Raw genomic sequence first — 16,844 nt, 5'->3', positions numbered from 1 at the left:
TCAGTCTGCCCCATATGGTACCAGGAGGGTTTTATAGAATACAAGGGCAATCGAGCGCCACTCTGTTTTGATAGCATTAGGACTCACCAGTGCCACCAGAGTTGGCTGTCAGTTCAGGGGACACAGTGCAGTATATATAATCCTGATAAGGATGCTGCATACACGTATCGGTCAATGGAAGAAGTTTTTATAACCTGACTCCAGCTACTGGTAAAGCCCATTATCAGGCTGGCTAATTAGTTTGTCATTCTAGTTAAATTGCAACTTGCTATTGAATGCCTATAACAGTGTTTCCCTACTTTTTAACTCAAGGCACCCTTTAAAGTAATGCACAACCTCAAGACACCCCATTCCAAAATGTTAACAGTTTTACATATCTGAGTGGCATGCATACACATAGGATACCTAAATAAAAAGTGATTGATTTTTACAAATACCTCCTTTTGCACACTGGTACCAACTAGCACTCCATTTTTTCTCTCCTTCACTCAGCTAACCTGCACTCAGTGCTGACCCCAGTGACCGATACCCTTCTTATCCAGCAATGATATGTAGTAGGATGAAGGTGGCTGGCCTACACAGGGCTGAAGGATGTAATACTGCACAATGAAATCCTGTGGCTTGCTGTAACAAAGGTAGACCCAATCCACCTATTAGCTTTTACACAATTTTGGCCAGTTTGGGGCAGTTTTTTTTTTTTTTGGGCATTTTTCCAAATCACCCCTGAAGAATTCAGATAGAACCCTGGGGTGATGCAGCACTCTGGTTATTTTTATTATTATAATTATTATTCTGATTTTTTTCAAATCAGAGTGTGGAAATCTCTCAGGCACAATTAATACACTTTGGACACCTTTCTTTAAAAGCCCGCCTGTGCTAATGGATATATGGGATGCTATCAGTATGGTAGGCAGAGGTGTGGAAATTTTTGAAAAAACTACTTGTCCAAGGACTAACTGTGTCCCAATCTACTTGTCCCTCATGACAATCTACTTCTCTTGATGATAAAAAAAAAACCCTACATTTTACCCAAAACCATATTTAAATCTGCTTTAAGTAATGTCTGGGGCTTATAAAAACAAAAGGGGCTTTATGGCAATTTAAACATTTAATATTTTTAACATTGTACTGTTTATCTCCTCCTCCCCTCCCTGCCTCTCTCCAGCACCACACTCGGACTAGCAAACAGGAGAGACCTTACAGTGTAATGAGCAACAATTAGGTGCTCGTCAGGAAAGAGTGCTGGGCTCATCTATTATCCATTTTGCTGCCAGAGCTGTTGAGTTTTTTGCACACGTTTAAAAAAAATCATTTAAGGCCTGAAGATAACACAAAACCCCCAACATTATATATTTTCTGAGATCCTAGAGAAAAAAAAAATTTGAAACTACCGCTATTTTAATGTCACAAGATATTATCACAAAGGTCTAGGAAACGCAAAATTTCAGTAAAAAATACTTGTTAATTTTACGGCACAAAAGTAATTGTCTAATTTTTGTGAAATATAAAAGATGAGGTTGCATTGAGTAAATAGATATCCAACATGTCAAACCTTAAATTTCGTGAAACTGCAACAAACTTTAGTTACCTATATTTTTATAGGTGGCAGTTTTAAAGCCCCTTATAGGTCATCAGTTTAGCGTTACGGAGAAGGTCTGATACTAGAATTATTGCTCTCATTCTGGCGTGCGTGACGATATGTAACGTGTATCGCAATTGACGTTTTTCATGTGTAGGCGCCCCAGCTTTTGTTTGTGCGTGCCTTACATATGTGGGGGTGGGGGCCTTGAAAAATTTAGGAGGGGGCTTATGTTCTTGGGTGTACCTTCCATTTAGAAAATCTTTATTTGACTTTTTTCACATAGTTCCCTATGTGATGGTGGTGTGTTTTTGTTTTTTTTTGGTTTTTTTTTTGAGATATCTCCCCTGTGCTCCCAGGAATGTAATGCAGTGCACATCACACCGCATTACATTATTTCCTGGCCTCAATGACTGGGAATCCGTCACATCACTTCCGGGTCAGGACGTGGAGCGGATGTGTCTGCTCTCCTCCCTCCCCTATACCACATCCTGCCTGCGCCCACTGAACCAGTCCCGGGCCTGCAGATGGGCAAGTGAAGCCCAGGACATTTGGTGAGCAAGGGGGAGAGGCTGGCACTGTGGGCTGCGTGGAAGCAACTGGGCGTCAGCTCTGCCACCCAAATGCTTCCTCCTGACAGGTGAGCCCTGCTGCTTGCCCACAGCAGGGCTAAAGGGAAAAAAAAAACTGCCCAGCACCTGGAACTGCATGCATCAGGCAATATGAATTGCACATCCCTGGGTAGGGGCTGTTTGTTCAACTATTTTGAACTATGCCAGGGCCTAGACACCAAACTTGGCATATGCTTAGGGGAAAAAAAACTGAGTTTTTTTTGTTTTTAGAGACTGGATTTCATAGTGAAAAGTACATGGGATGGAAAAGCAGTGACATGTTCTTAAACTGGGGGTTGAACGTGGGGAGGGGGGAAGGTAAAGTCTGATGACCCGGTGTAATCTACTTTAACTGGCATGTTTCAGATGTGTTTTTTTGCTAGTGTCCTATGAGGTTGGATTCCTCGGCTCTGCTGCTCAACAGTAACTACTTTTGCTAGCATTTATTCTGTAAATTACTGCCAGCCTTTATTCTGTAAATTACTACCTTCAATTAAGATTTGATATTGTGTTAGTCTCTACATAGCAGCTATCTGCATTGGTGTATCCTTGGCAACAGCTTTGGAGGCCGTACCTGGACCCTGCTGGACTAGAACATTGTGGGGCTAGCTGAGAATGAAGCCTTTTAGCACTGGACTCCGCATTGAGGTGCTTTCTGGAACCTTGTGTACTGTTGGTTAGCCACAGAGTGCTTTTTGGGTCCAGAACTATGATGTGACTGTCTGTGAAGGCTCATTCTGGTTAAGGCTGTTAGAGCTAACGAATTGGGAACTACTTCATGGTGGGCACCCTTTTCCAATTTCCTTTTGTTGCTAGTTTTCACTATGGCAAGGATCATGGCTTAAGGATTTCATGAGCATACATCAGCTACGAATTGGTGTGCTATCCCATGTGGGTTTTTGTTTTTTTTCCAGCATTTAGCTTAGAAGCAACATCTGCTGCTCCTATACCACGTGGATCATCTGATCTTGTTTCACTATCTGTCTATGGTTATTTGGTCACCTTTTTGGCTGCATACAACCCTTCTCAGCATCAGCTTCCTGGATTTGAATACGCTAGGCCTTTCCTCACTTTGCGGCCTAGTTCTCTTGTGTGCATCTGAGAACATATATTCCATTGCACTTTAGACAGTCCAGCTGCTATGAGTGACCTCAACTCATACGCTTCTATGGATTTTGGTATTTAGCTGGTATCCCTGACAGGAGCCAATGCATGCACTCTAAAACTTGGAACCCCTATTTTAGGACCATCCTCATTGGAGGCTTTTTCAGCTGTTGAATGTGGCTTAAGTCTCCCTTGTCTCCTGAGGACTTCATGTCCAGTTTGGACTTGGTCTGTTTGTGCCCAATTACTAGATTAGTCTATTTGCAGTGGCTGTAGGTGCACTCCTGCACCATTTTAGCAAAGTCTGTCTTTGACCCTCCTGGGCCTTCAACTCAATGGACCTGAGACCCCTGTGTATCCTGTAAATTAATACTACAAAGAAAAGAAGTCTGTGCTCAGGAATAAACAGGCAGCTGGCAACGGATTGCTAATCTACCAAAACCTTTTATAACAAGTATTTAATCAGTGCAGCGCCAGGAATAATACATATTTTACAAATCAATTGGGGTATATATTAGGTTTTTTGTAATTTTTTTTTTTTTTTTTAATCCGTGTATTTTTTCAAAAAAAAATAAATTAATTTTTAAAAACTGCGCATTTTGGCTAAGTGCTTTTTGAATTTTCAGTTTCGGCACCAGAATTTTCATTTCGGTGCACCACTAGTAAGAAGCTTAGTCTGTCCCACCTACTGTAGATGCAGTACAACTCTTGAGTGTTTCAGAATTACTGAATTTCTATGTTCCTCAGTGGACTTGGAGAGCTTTTACAGGAAGTACAACAATCTTTTTGGGTTATCCTAAGCCCCTTTAATCCCCTGCTCCTTAAAATTGAGTTCACCCACCCCTGTATGATTTGGTGGTACATTCCGTATCTTCTGAATTACTTTTTGGTGTTTTCAGCATTGTGTTATGCAACTTAAAGGTTTTTGGAACCTGTGGGTGTGATCTCTCGTCTCTGGATTAATCTGGGAAGGGAATTCTAGTTTAATGTACATTTTTATTTTGTTAGTGCTTTCAGTTACTAGTTTGCATTTGTGGGTTTACATTTAACTACATTTTCTATTAGCCCCCATCCCAGAGGGAGCAGGGCCATCTTTTCTGGCATGGGGATATACAGATGCTGCTTGCATCCCATTGGTTTCTATTGGGAAACGTGGCTGCAGGGACACAGCTACCATGTCCCAATATGACATGCGGGTCCCCAAACTCACACAGGGTGAGTTTGAGGGCCCGTACCCAAATGTGTAATTTTGATACACAGCAGGTGTGTCTGTGCAGACGCATGTCCCAATAGATGAGATGATGGGCACATCATCAAGCATGGTGGTTTCTCTAGCTTCTATGGGTAAGCTTTGTGTTTATTCAGTAAGATGGTACAAAGATCAGTAACCCTTGATAACCTGTCAAATTTTAGCTTTACTATTTTTAAAGGAAATCTTAGTCACAACACTCCTTCTTGTTGTACTAGAACATCATCAGCATTTTAATAGCAATAAAAATAGTTAATTTTGACATCCATTATAAGCTTTCTTGAAAAATCCCTTTTCCTGTTAAATGTGTGCAACTTCTAAGGACTACATATCCCATAGTACCTTGCTGCCAGCAAGTAATGCTTCTAAGGACTACATATCCCGTAGTACCTTGCTGCCAGCAAGTAATGCTGTATTGTCAGTCTCCTGAAACTCCTTCTCTCAGCATCTCTGTAGTTCAGAAGGTAGCCTCTGAATTCTGTGACACAGCAGTGCATAGTCACTACTTGTCACAGAATTCCAGGAAGTTAATGTGGGGATCCTCACAAATTAAAGTGGTTGTAAAGTCTAGATTTTACTTAACACAAGAAGCCTGTTGTACTTACCTGCTGTGTGCAGTAGTTTTGTGCAGAGCAGCCCCAAACCTTTGGAGGTCCTCCACTGGCGCTCCAGGCTCCTCCTCTTCTCTGTGCTGCTTGCTATGGGGGTACACATGCTTTTACTGCTCCTGAGCGATCTATGGAGCCGCATTAAGATAAATACCCAGCATTAGAAAAATGCATTAAGATAAACACCCAGCATTATGATAAAGCTGTTCTAAAGGATGGTGTTTAAGTTTACAAACTTCTAGATCATATAGCTTAATGGACTAGAAATAATTGAAATGCAATGTGGAAATGAATGATCTTACATTTTGACCATAGATGCACTTTAACCAAGGTACTCTGAAATGTGGCTGCTAAAAGCTACTCTAGTTTGCATGCTGTCCTTGTGTTTCTGCTTTAATAATTCCAGAAGTGTTAAGGTACCCTAAATCTAATTATGGTGGTCTGAGCCAGCTTCTAGAATGTATTCTACCTAGGGCTGCCTGAGAATGAGTATTCAGAGGATAGGAAACGCATATTTAATAGGATGCTGCTGGATGGACATAATACACAAAAACCTTGTAATGAACAGTTTCCAGTGACTTCTGTGTCCAGATATGTGAGGTTTACTTTACTTTTAAATTCAACTGACTTTTACCTACTCTCTTTTCAACAGGTGTTCTGGAAGAAGCAGAGTTCTACAATATCACATCATTAATTAAGATTGTAAAGGACAGAATAAGAGAGAGGGACAGTAAAACATCACAGGTGAGGCTTTGTGACATATTGGGTAAAGGGGGATAGAATTGGTTCAGGGAGAGTCCCACATGTGTTCACCCTTGCCACGGTTTTATCTATGTTTTATAGAGCGCCTGACAGCTGTACCAGATTATAATTATAAAAATATTCTTTCTTTGAACCATATTGTACTCTGTACCCTTGTCTGTTACTTTGGGCTTAGGTTTAGTCTGTGATAAGCACATTGCACTGGCAATGTATTATATTTAAGTGTAAGGTCAAATGAGGATATGGGTCACAGACTGCACTAATCATGCTTCTATTTTCAGCCATGACATTGACGGCCAACATGTCAATAGGCAAGCTGAAATGTCACCACCTTGGCACACAGATTTGCTATATATATTTGCCTTATGTAAAAGTAGTTTACCAATGTATATATTTCATTTAATTTGTTTTCATGGTGTTTGCAAAGTGTTTTTTGGGTACTTTTTTTTTAATTTATTTTATTTATTTATTTTTTTATTGGTTGGTTTTCTTTCTTTTTTTCTCCCTTGCGATCACCTACACACTCTAGCAAAAATTAGAAACATTTTTGCTCAAGATTACACTGGTGTACTGTGACAACGTTCATACTGAACAGGAACAGCAGGTGTTTTTTTTCTTTCTTTTTTTTGTTTTTTACAGTAGTCCTATTAAAATAGAGGCCCCAAAACCACTGACCATACTGGCAATGTGAGCATGACTATGAAAAGTGAAATACATTCTTTTAATGTCTTGTCTGCCTACACTTTAAGAGTGTTGCAAATTTTTGCTGGATTTCTATTTCACCTTCGGGGTTTTTTTTTTGTTTTGTTTTTCGTTTGGCATCTTGAAAAGCATGCTATATTCTGCTTTGACTCTTAGCATCAGTAGTTTGTTCATCGCTTGCTGGCATTTTGGTAAACTCAGAGAATGAAAATGCACAAAATGTTCCATAAAAGGAAGTCCTCTGCAGCACATCCAGGACAACATTAACAAAGTGCCTTCAGTATATATTTTATCTGTACCAGAACAGACAAAACACTCATTGAGCAGAGATGATTTACGTCACCCAGATAATGAATCTCAAATTTATCTGTGGCAGTTAATGCTAACAGCATCTGCCCTGATACACAGATCTGCAAAACACCAACCCAAGAAGGAGGTTCCTTTACTTTATGGGATCCGTGAAAGAGTTTGTTTTGATGGACTGAGTGATGCAAGCAAAGTCTAGCAGGGACTGTTGGCGGCAGCAGCAGATGAGTGTAAAGTTATGTAAGGGAATTCCTAGCCAGAAAATCTCCTGAGCTAATTAGCATTATTTGAGGCATAAAATCTTTTATAAGTAAAAATATGACGAGCTGTGGATGTTTTTCATCACATAATGTAAACTTGCATACACATAACAATACTCATAACAAGGGTCATTTTTTTGGTTTCATTCCAAATGAGAAAAATAGAGCATGTGGCAGTGTTGTGAACACTTTTTGTAAATTTCTATCTACTTTTGATTGAATAAAATGAGTTTTATTAAAGAAACCCTCCAAAAATCTGTCCAATCAGCTTTGAGCAGTCAGACTAACACATTTTGGTGTGTGACTGCCTTTAATCTGGCTCTGTGGTTTGACAATTTTGGTTGCTCGAGAAAAGTAAACTGTTGCAGCTATGGGTGATGGAATTGCTGTGAATGTCAGTTCCATGTTCTAATTTTTGTGTTAAGACCCCCAAACTGTCTTTTTTTTTTTTTTTTTTTTTTTTTTGGGAACACAGATTTAATTCTTACACAAGGATTAAACTGCTGCATACAGGAGATTGGACACTGGCAAACAAAACTGTTAGTCACCTAGATATGGAGAATAGATGCCTTTTCTGAGACCCTTCCTGCTAGACTTTCTGCTTGAAAGATCCATTTTTTCTTCTGTCCCGCTTGTTCACTTACTTTTTTTACTTTTTTTTTTTTTTTTTTTTTTCCTGTGAATGCTTTCAACTTCTATGTTTGCTTGTGTGGTATTTTTACATCCCTCCCCTGAATCCTGCACAACCGCTACTCAGCTCCTCTGCAGACACAGGCTTCCTTCTGCCTTAAAATAAGTTCAGATAGCCATATAACCGTCCCTGCTTCTGTAGCTGGTTGTGGGGCAGCTTGTGATGTCATTGCCAAGGGTTTCATGCTGACGACCTAAAGTTACCCCTACTGCAATACTCCTGTTCATTGGCATCTTCCTGAACTACAGTCTGCCTCTTCTCTGTTATGTAGGGATAAGTTTTCTGCAACCTTGTCAAACTTCATGGATAAAATGGCTTTCATGATAGCAGACTCTGAATGCATATGGATGCAAGCATGCTCCTTATTCTCCTTCAGAATCTCTCTAATTTGCTTGCAGCTGTCTCTTGGATGATTTTTTTTTTTTTTTTTTTTTTTTTTACCTTTTAGGAGCCTGAGTCTGCCGAGATTACTCTTGGGCTTAAAGCGATTCTAAAGGTTCTTTAAAAAAAAGTCTACTTGCCTACTGTGTGCAGTGGTTTTGCACAGAGCTGTCCGGATCCTGCTCTTCCCGGGTCCCCCACAGGCTCTCCTGGCTCCTCCTGTCGGGTGCCCCCACAGCAAGCAACTTGCTATGGGGGCACCCACTGCTCCATGTGTCCATTCACACATGGAGCCGTGGCTTGGCCCTTCCCATTCTTTCCTTGTTGGCTGACTGGCTATGATTGGCAGAAGTGGGAGCCAATGGCTTTTGCTTGCTGTCTCAGCCAATGAGGAAGCAGATACCCAGAGAAGCCGAGGCTGTCATTCGTATCGCTGGATCACGATGAGGCTCGGGTAAGTATTGAGAGGGCTGGGGAAGCTGCTGCACACAGGTTTTTTTACCTTCATACATAGAATGCATTAAGTTAAAAAAAAACCTTCAGCCTTTACAACAGCTTCATGCATACCGTTTTTTGGTCCTTAATAGAGTACACACGCTTCTAGACCATGGACCAGCTTTTATCCAACATCTCTATAGGTTGCCAGTCTGGGCTTCCTCAGAAGCCTCCAACCTGTCAAAGCTTTCCAAGTTTTTACGTGGCACTCAAACCAGTTCAGTATAATTACTGGGCTAGTCCATGTTAACTCCTCCCAAAGATGTTGACCAATGATACCCCATTGAAGAGGAGCTCTGTTGAGGCCAATCCAATGTTTAGTGTTCTTGTGGATAAGAATAGAAGCCCTTTCCAAGATCTTATTCTCCTTTAGCAGGCCCTGCCCTGGAACTGGCTATTGCTGTCATGTCCATCAACTAGACCCTAGGTAAATGGTTTTAGACAGACATCCCGGTTTAATCCCTACTGATTATTCAGTTCTCCAATTTGAATACCTGTTACTGTGCTTTGTTTTGAGGAGATTGTGGACATTATACACCTGATATCTAGAATGGGCCTCCTTGTCTTTATACAGTATATGCTGAGGACCATTTGTCTGAAATGCCAGTTTGTGAAACATCAAAAGCCTATTAGGTGCTTGCCACCAAGGGGCATGCCTCACTGGGCAACTTTTTTTTGAAGGACCTCATAGGAGAAAAAAAAGCACCCTTTCACCCAAACAAAAGAAGGCTATGCCTCAGGCTGGAAAATCTAAATCAAAACCTAAGCGTTGCTTTTAGTTTGTCCTGTAGACTAAGCATGGAATTCTGTTCCACTCAAACCACCAAGACTACAAGCAGATCCTCCTTGCAATAAAATGTTGTAGCCCTCTGACTAAGCCCTGATGGGTGAGGTGAAATGTATCAGTGGCGCGGCTCAGGAGGCGCTCAAGGCTGAGGGGCCATTCACATACCTATCCACCTGTTGAGCTAGTGGTTTGTGGTGTCTTATATCCTCATGCTTCACTGCTTTCTCTATTAAGCACATGTCAGCCTGCACCCTTACATTGCTGTGAGACACTGGATTAAGTAGAGCACCCTGAGCAGCAATACAAGCGGTTATAGGGTATTGTGGGGTTTCACTCTACCCTTTGCCCTGCTTCATGTTGTCAGGCCTGTCAACGTCCCAGACCTCTGTGTGGCTCTGGCGCAACTCCTCTTAGGAATTCATAACCATTTCAGGAGAAATGGATGATTTTCTACAACTTTGATGGGTTGCATACATAAATAATTTGGATATTGTGGATTATAGTGCACTTTGACTTTACTAGTTTTAGAGGCCAAAAATATATTGTGGCGCAGCAGTAATGTGCTAGCATTATCAGAATGTTATAAATAAGTCAGGCTGGAGTCATAACCAGAACGACAGCCGTAATTGTAAAGAGAATACTGGAGCATCACATGGAATTGGGTGGCATCTTTCACTTTCCCAGTGCTGTGGATCTCTGGGAAAAGGTAAGTGGGAGCTTGCTGTTTTTAGGTTTACAAATGTGTAAAATGCGTTCATGTTCTTTTTTAAAGTGCACTTTGCCTGTTTTCAGTGGAGGCATTCTTGTCCAGTTTTCAGAAAGTGGTAATTGTGCTACAATGCACTTATACTATTGTCTGCCTTCCAAATAAGGGGGTGTATAGCTAGCTTTGATGCTTGTGTTGCCTGCATTTCATTTCAATAATAATCATTTCAATAATAGTTCAACTTTTCCCTTTTTTTTTTTTTTTTTTGTGTCCACTGCAAGGTGCCAGTTAAACATGTTTACAGAGTGCTGCAGTGTCAGGAGGAAGAGCTCACTCAGATGGTCTCAACAATGTCTGATGGCTGGAAGTTTGAGCAGGTAAGCCATGGGAGGAGCTTATGGTGTTTAAATTGTTTTAGTTAAATGCAGTGATGTTATGTTCCATGAACTGCCTGCTTTTCACAGACTAATATTTTTGTTTTAAGAACTGAAGTGGAAAGAACTTTCATGAAGCGTTTTATGGCTAAGACCTTTGTGGGACCTTGTCTTGTTTTATGGATGGCTTAAAGTATATGTAAACCACAAACCTTTTTGCTACCTTTTTGGTTTTGTTTAAATATACTATTTTAAGGGATCTTGTTATGGGTTCAAGGGTGCAGAAAAGCACCTAATGTCAGAAATTCAAAGCTGCCCTGTGTCCTCTGAACACTTCATCTTTTATCTAAGGCTGGCCATATACATGGATCAGTTTTCTTTTTTTTTTTTTTTTTTTTTTTTTTTTTTTTTTTTTTTTTTTTTTTTTTTCGGGCTGATCAAAAAAAGCGATACAAATTCCCTCATCCGCACAAGTAAGGTGGATATTTTATTCTGACAGAGGGGACTGTTCTACTGTCAGAATACACTGGCTTGCCCTGCAGTTGATTTGTTTTGAAGAATAATTTTCCAACAAGCTGGTTACAGATAGAAATCCATAGATCTTCTATGGAATGGGAACAACCATAGATGGATTGAAATTTGGCCAGTCCTTGCTGAACCGGGCAAATTGCTGTTCATGTATGGCCAGCTTAAAGGAGTTTAATTGGCCCTTCTACAGTCATGGCCGAAATTGTTGGCACCCTTGATATTTCTCCAGGAAATCATGTATTTCTCACGAAACGTATTGCATTAACACATGTTTTGCTATACACATGTTTATTCCCTTTGTGTGTATTGGGACAAAACAAAAAAAGGGAGGAAAGAAAGCAAATTCGACATAATGTCACACAAACCTCCAAAAATGGGCTGGACAAAAGTATTGGCACCCTTTCACAACTGCGGATAAATAAGAATGTTACAAGCATGTGATGCTCCTGTAAACTCACCTGGGGCAAGTAACAGGTGTGGGCAATATAGAAATCACACCTGAAAGCAGATAAAAAGGAGAGACGTTCACTTAACCTTTGCATTGTGTGTCTGTCTGTGCCACACTAAGCATGGACAACAGAAAGAGGAGACGAGAACTGTCTGAGGACCTGAGAACCAAAATTGTGGCAAAATATCAACAATCTCAAGGTTACAAGTCCATCTCCAGAGAACTAGATTTGCCTTTGTCCACAGTGCGCAACATTATCAAGAAGTTTGCAACCCATGGCACTGTAGCTAATCTCCCTGGTCGTGGACGGATGAGGAAAATTGATGAAAGATTGCAACGCAGAATAGTCCGGATGGTGGATAAGCAGCCCCAAACATGTTCCAAAGACATTCAAGCTGTCCTGCAGGCTCAGGGAGCATCAGTGTCAGCGCGAACTATCCGTCGACATTTAAATGAAATGAAACGCTATGGCAGGAGACCCAGGAGGACCCCACTGCTGACACAGAGACATAAAAAAGCAAGACTACAGTTTGCCAAAATGTACTTGAGTAAGCCAAAAGCCTTCTGGGAAAACGTCTTGTGGACAGATGAGACCAAGATAGAGCTTTTCGGTAAAGCACATCATTCTACTGTTTACCGAAAACGGAATGAGGCCTACAAAGAACAAAACACAGTACCTACGGTAAAATATGGTGGAGGTTCAATGATGTTTTGGGGTTGTTTTGCTGCCTCTGGCACTGGGTGCCTTGACTGTGTGCAAGGCATCATGAAATCTGAGGATTACCAAAGGATTTTGGGTCGCACTGTAGGGCCAAGTGTCAGAAAGCTGGGTTTGCGTCCAAGATCCTGGGTCTTCCAGCAGGACAATGACCCCAAACATACGTCAAAAAGCACTCAGAAATGGATGGCAAAGAAGCGCTGGAGAGTTCTGAAGTGGCCAGCAATGAGCCCAGATCTAAATCCCATTGAACACCTGTGGAGAGATCTTAAAATTGCTGTTGGGAAAAGGTGTCCTTCCAATAAGAGAGACCTGGAGCTGTTTGCAAAGGAAGAGTGGTCCAAAATTCCGGGTGAGAGGTGTCAGAAGCTTATTGATGGTTATAGGAAGCGACTGATTTCAGTTATGTTTTCCAAAGGGTGTGCAACCAAATATTAAGTTAAGGGTGCCAATACTTTTGTCCAGCCCATTTTTGGGGTTTTGTGTGACATTATGTCATATTTGCTTTTCTGCCTCTGTTTTATATTTGTTCCAATACATACAAAGGGAATAAACATGTGTATAGCAAAACATGTGTTAATGCAATACCTTTTTTGTGTGAAATACTTGATTTTCAGGAAAAATATCAAGGGTGCCAACAATTTCGGCCATGACTGTAGTTCTTATCTGGGGACTACAGGTTCATTCGTGTCTGTTGGAGAGAATGAAAGTGGATGAAATGGTTTTAGGCAAAGGTTGCCTTTTTCAGGGTTGACCCAATTGATTCCTTTAATTCATTCCTTAAAAACGTGTTTTCAGCCCTCAATAGGACTTGGGAGCGGAGTGCACTGCTGGTATATAAACTTTTTTTTTTTTTTTCTATTCATGTAGGAGTAAAATATGTGGGAAGGTGCATATATTGTAATATATGGTTTGTGCATTCTATTTTGTTCTGACAATTTCTTGAAATGATATCTACTAGTTAGACTGCTGTTGTCAGGCTGTAGGCCAGTTCTGACAAATGGCAAAGGTTCCACTATCAGATTGGGTAATCCGTATGTTGTCCTTTGTGTTTCAGCCACTATTCTTTGGCATTGTCTAATCAATCTGGCCACATGGATTAGCTGTTTGAGTAGTCTGCCCTATTTTAAGAGGACAAGCAACCGTTCTTACACTAACGTTACAGTTAGGCTCATATGCAAAACCATAAGGAATACTGTCTGCTACACTAAGAATGAGCAACTAGCACACCTTGACTCAAAGTAGTGTACCTGATTTTTGGAATCCATTGTTGGAGCTCTAAAGATCCAGGCTCCAGCAGCCCATTTCTCCTGCCTCTCCTCCATCCATCTCTGCCTACTATGAAATGTATCGGCACTCCTAAGAGGTGTCAATGCCATTGTGTCCCACCATGTGCTGGTTCCTTCCATTCCACATAGGGTATCGGAGGAAGGAACACATGCGCAGCGGTGAACATAGGCATCCAACACTCCTGGAAGAGTTGAAAGCCAAAAAGGCATTGAGGGTGCAATGCTGGACAAAAGTTAGGGGGGAGAAGGCCATATGAGTTCAAAAACGTTTTTTTTTTTTTTTTTTTTTTTTTGTTTTTTAGCCAATGTTCTATAAAATGCTATTCTCATCAAGATACATGATTGGTCTTTTTCCATGTTTTATTACCTACAACTCTGAATATAAAGAATTAGTTCTCTAGTTCAGTGTTGCCCAAAATCGGCTTTTGTGAAGTCCTTTGGTATGTTGTAGTTGATAGAATGTCAGGGTAGGAATATTAACCAATGCCTAGATGCTTTAATTTTTCACTTGACTGCTTGTATGGCTAGGCAATTGTTTTCCAGCATGGTTACTATGTGTTTGCTGTGGTTGCAGTTTGTCAGCATAGGTTCCATGTATGGATGCAGGCGGGATCATCAGTCAGAGTTTCTGCTCATTGTGTCAAGGGAAGTAAAAGAGGAGGAGACCATCCTCCAGAAATTCAGCGGTGAGGTGTGTCCTATACTGCACACAGCTCTGTATTCTTTCCTCTTCTGTACCCTTCATGTACACATGCATGGCCGTGCCAACTGTTAATTGTGAGCAGAATGTCGTTAGGGCCAGCATGTTGTGTTGAAGAACCCAGTCTCCTACTGTGCTTGGTTATGGCCCCTTCCCCTCCACTTTCTCCTTTTTTAATTGTGAATGAAAATCACCACCTGAAATCGCTGCTTGCCTGCTTGGCTATTTTTTTTTTTTTTTTTTAAAGTTGTATTAAATACAATGCCTTTTAAGTAAATTGATGAAAAACTGAGGTATTCCTGTAGCTATACTTTATAACTCTAGTGCTATAGGCTAACCTGTGTTTTGACAAAAATGCAGGTTATCCCTTGACAGCAGTCTCTAGGGTGCAATTTACAAGTTCTACCATCTACTATAGCTCATGAGTTGGTTTACTGTGGAAAACTGAAGGCTTGTGTCCGTTTTCAAGTTGACAACCTAGCTGGAGAAAAATGGGCAATCCATGCATGAAATGAGAATACTTTTTAAAGTGAATCTCTCTGGCCCTGATTTTTGAATTGGTTTCATAGAAACCTGTTGATAGTTTAAGGAATATACAGCTAGTCACATAGGTGGTTTTGTCAGGTTTACACCACCATGAAGACCTTTTTGGCGTTGTATGGACAATGAGAAATGTCATTTAGGCTTGAGGTATTTAGGAACGGATTGAGGCGTTAAAAAAACTGTTTTGCCAGCATCTTTTACAAAGACATACAGCAATTAATTTTGCAAACTGCTAAATGATACTCGCTATGGAACAACTCCAAAAAGTAGTTTAAGTGACAGAGGGGTATACAGGAAGTAACCAAAATTGCGCTATAATGTAGTTTGCTAACAAATTGCTCAATTGCGGTGGTTTAGAGATATTCAAAAAGTGCATTGCTTGAAAACATTGCTGGTCAGCAACAGATAAGTGTGAAGCATGCTGCAAATCTGTCTCTATGCAGGCCTTTTTGCGATTAAGTCGCTCTCAAGGTTTCAGGTTGTTCCTAGACAAACTTATCAGGGCACTGACACTTTCGGTCTTGGTATTGGAGAAGGCTTTGGCATCGTGAAGAGCTAAATTACACGTGTACGTGTGAACTGTTCAGTGTAATAAGTGCATTTATTAAATGACTGGGACCTTGCATCACTAGGAATTTAGACTGTACAACAGGGTGATGATCTGGAAAAAATGTAATCCTGACCATAAATAAAAATTCAGTTATTGAAATACTAGCATTCTGGTTTTTGTATGGTGTTGCACACGTTTTGCAATGTTAAAAAATACTACAGGAAATTCTCAGTGGTCTATCATTGCCTGTGCAGAGTGCTCAGTTTGGGCTTTTCTACCTCAAGAATGGTGAAGCTAATTGGGGAAATGTTAAGGAAAATTCTCAAAACCTACTATTGGATGGCCAAATAACCCCCCCCCCCCCCCCCCCCTTAGTCTGCATAGCTAGATTATGGTAAAGAATGTTCAGTGGTTGAAAAACCAAATCCATCCTTTGTATATGGCTGATTGTGGACTACATACACACAGGTGTGTATTCCATATGCTAAAGTGCAGTGTGTTTTGAATTTGGTCCAATTTATTCCCAAGGAAAGTAAGTTTTTTTTTTTTTTTGTTTTGTTTTGTTTTGTTTGGTTTTTTTTTTTTGCTGAAACCTCATCAGAGATGCAGCAAACCTGTGTAAGTTTTTTTTTTTTATTTTTTTTTTTTGTACACCTTTTTAATATAGTAGGTGTTGAAACCCACAGTATGAACATTTTTAAGTCTAATGAATACAGCCAATGTAAATGATTAGTTAAATGTTTTCTTAAGCTTCATGCTGTATGTCTACTCTTGATAATTTCGAATTCATATAATTCAGGCAGATTTTGTTAATGTTGTTTTCAGCTGGTCAACATTGGTTCTTCCTATAATTATGGAAATGAAGACCAGGCTGAATTTTTGTGTGTGGTCTCCAAAGAATTGCACAATACCCCATACGGCACAACTAGTGAACCTAGTGAAAAGGCAAAGGTATGTTCTGTCTGTTTTTATCTACTCTGGATGATTTTGCTTTAATAGAATGTTTTGCATGAATGTACCAAGGGGACCAGAACTTGTCTAAGTGCCATAAAGCTGTAGATACTAAAAGCTTCAAACTCTGCTGAAAGTATAGTTCTCTTTTTATTTTCTTTTAATAACTTCATTCTAGACCTCTGTTATACCGATAATAGAATTTTTTTTTTTTTTTTCTCATGGACTTTATTTTAAGATTTCTACGCCACTGCTTGAACTGATCTTGACAATTTGCTGTCTTGATCAGCATTTCTTCAGAAACCGCTTTGGAGGCTTTCCTGCCATTTCAGATTGCCGAAGCACCACGTGAATTATCCAGTCTCTTACCACTCCCCACCTACAGTGGCTTGGACACCTCTGGCCAGCTATTTGGGTTTGAGTACACAAGGCATTGCCTCTTTGGTTGTTTTCTACTACTTGGTGCAGCTGTTCTTCTCAAAGAAACACAAGACAGTCACTG

The 16,844-nt window shown here is 40.4% G+C and overlaps 1 protein-coding gene across 2 annotated transcripts in view; it reads left to right on the top strand.

Moving 5' to 3' along the window:
• LOC149473030 (BTB/POZ domain-containing protein KCTD5-like) overlaps positions 1 to 16,844 on the top strand; it is a 94,466-nt gene that overhangs the window by 53,315 nt on the left and 24,307 nt on the right. Inside the window, exons 3-6 of one of the 2 annotated variants that reach the window (XM_089682151.1) lie at positions 5,804 to 5,895; positions 10,523 to 10,618; positions 14,173 to 14,289; positions 16,217 to 16,342. In XM_089682151.1, coding sequence (XP_089538277.1) covers positions 5,804 to 5,895; positions 10,523 to 10,618; positions 14,173 to 14,289; positions 16,217 to 16,342 — 431 coding nt within the window. The remainder of the gene's footprint in view (positions 1 to 5,803; positions 5,896 to 10,522; positions 10,619 to 14,172; positions 14,290 to 16,216; positions 16,343 to 16,844) is intronic. The other variant, XM_089682153.1, reaches the window with a different exon arrangement.

This window comes from Staurois parvus, unplaced genomic scaffold (assembly GCF_062004578.1).
Source record: "Staurois parvus isolate SC_StPar_1 unplaced genomic scaffold, SC_StPar_1.0 ptg000018l, whole genome shotgun sequence".
Classification (NCBI taxonomy): Eukaryota; Metazoa; Chordata; class Amphibia; order Anura; family Ranidae; genus Staurois; species Staurois parvus.
The sequence above is the reverse complement of the archived record's forward strand: the minus strand, read 5'-3'. Positions and strand labels throughout refer to the sequence as shown.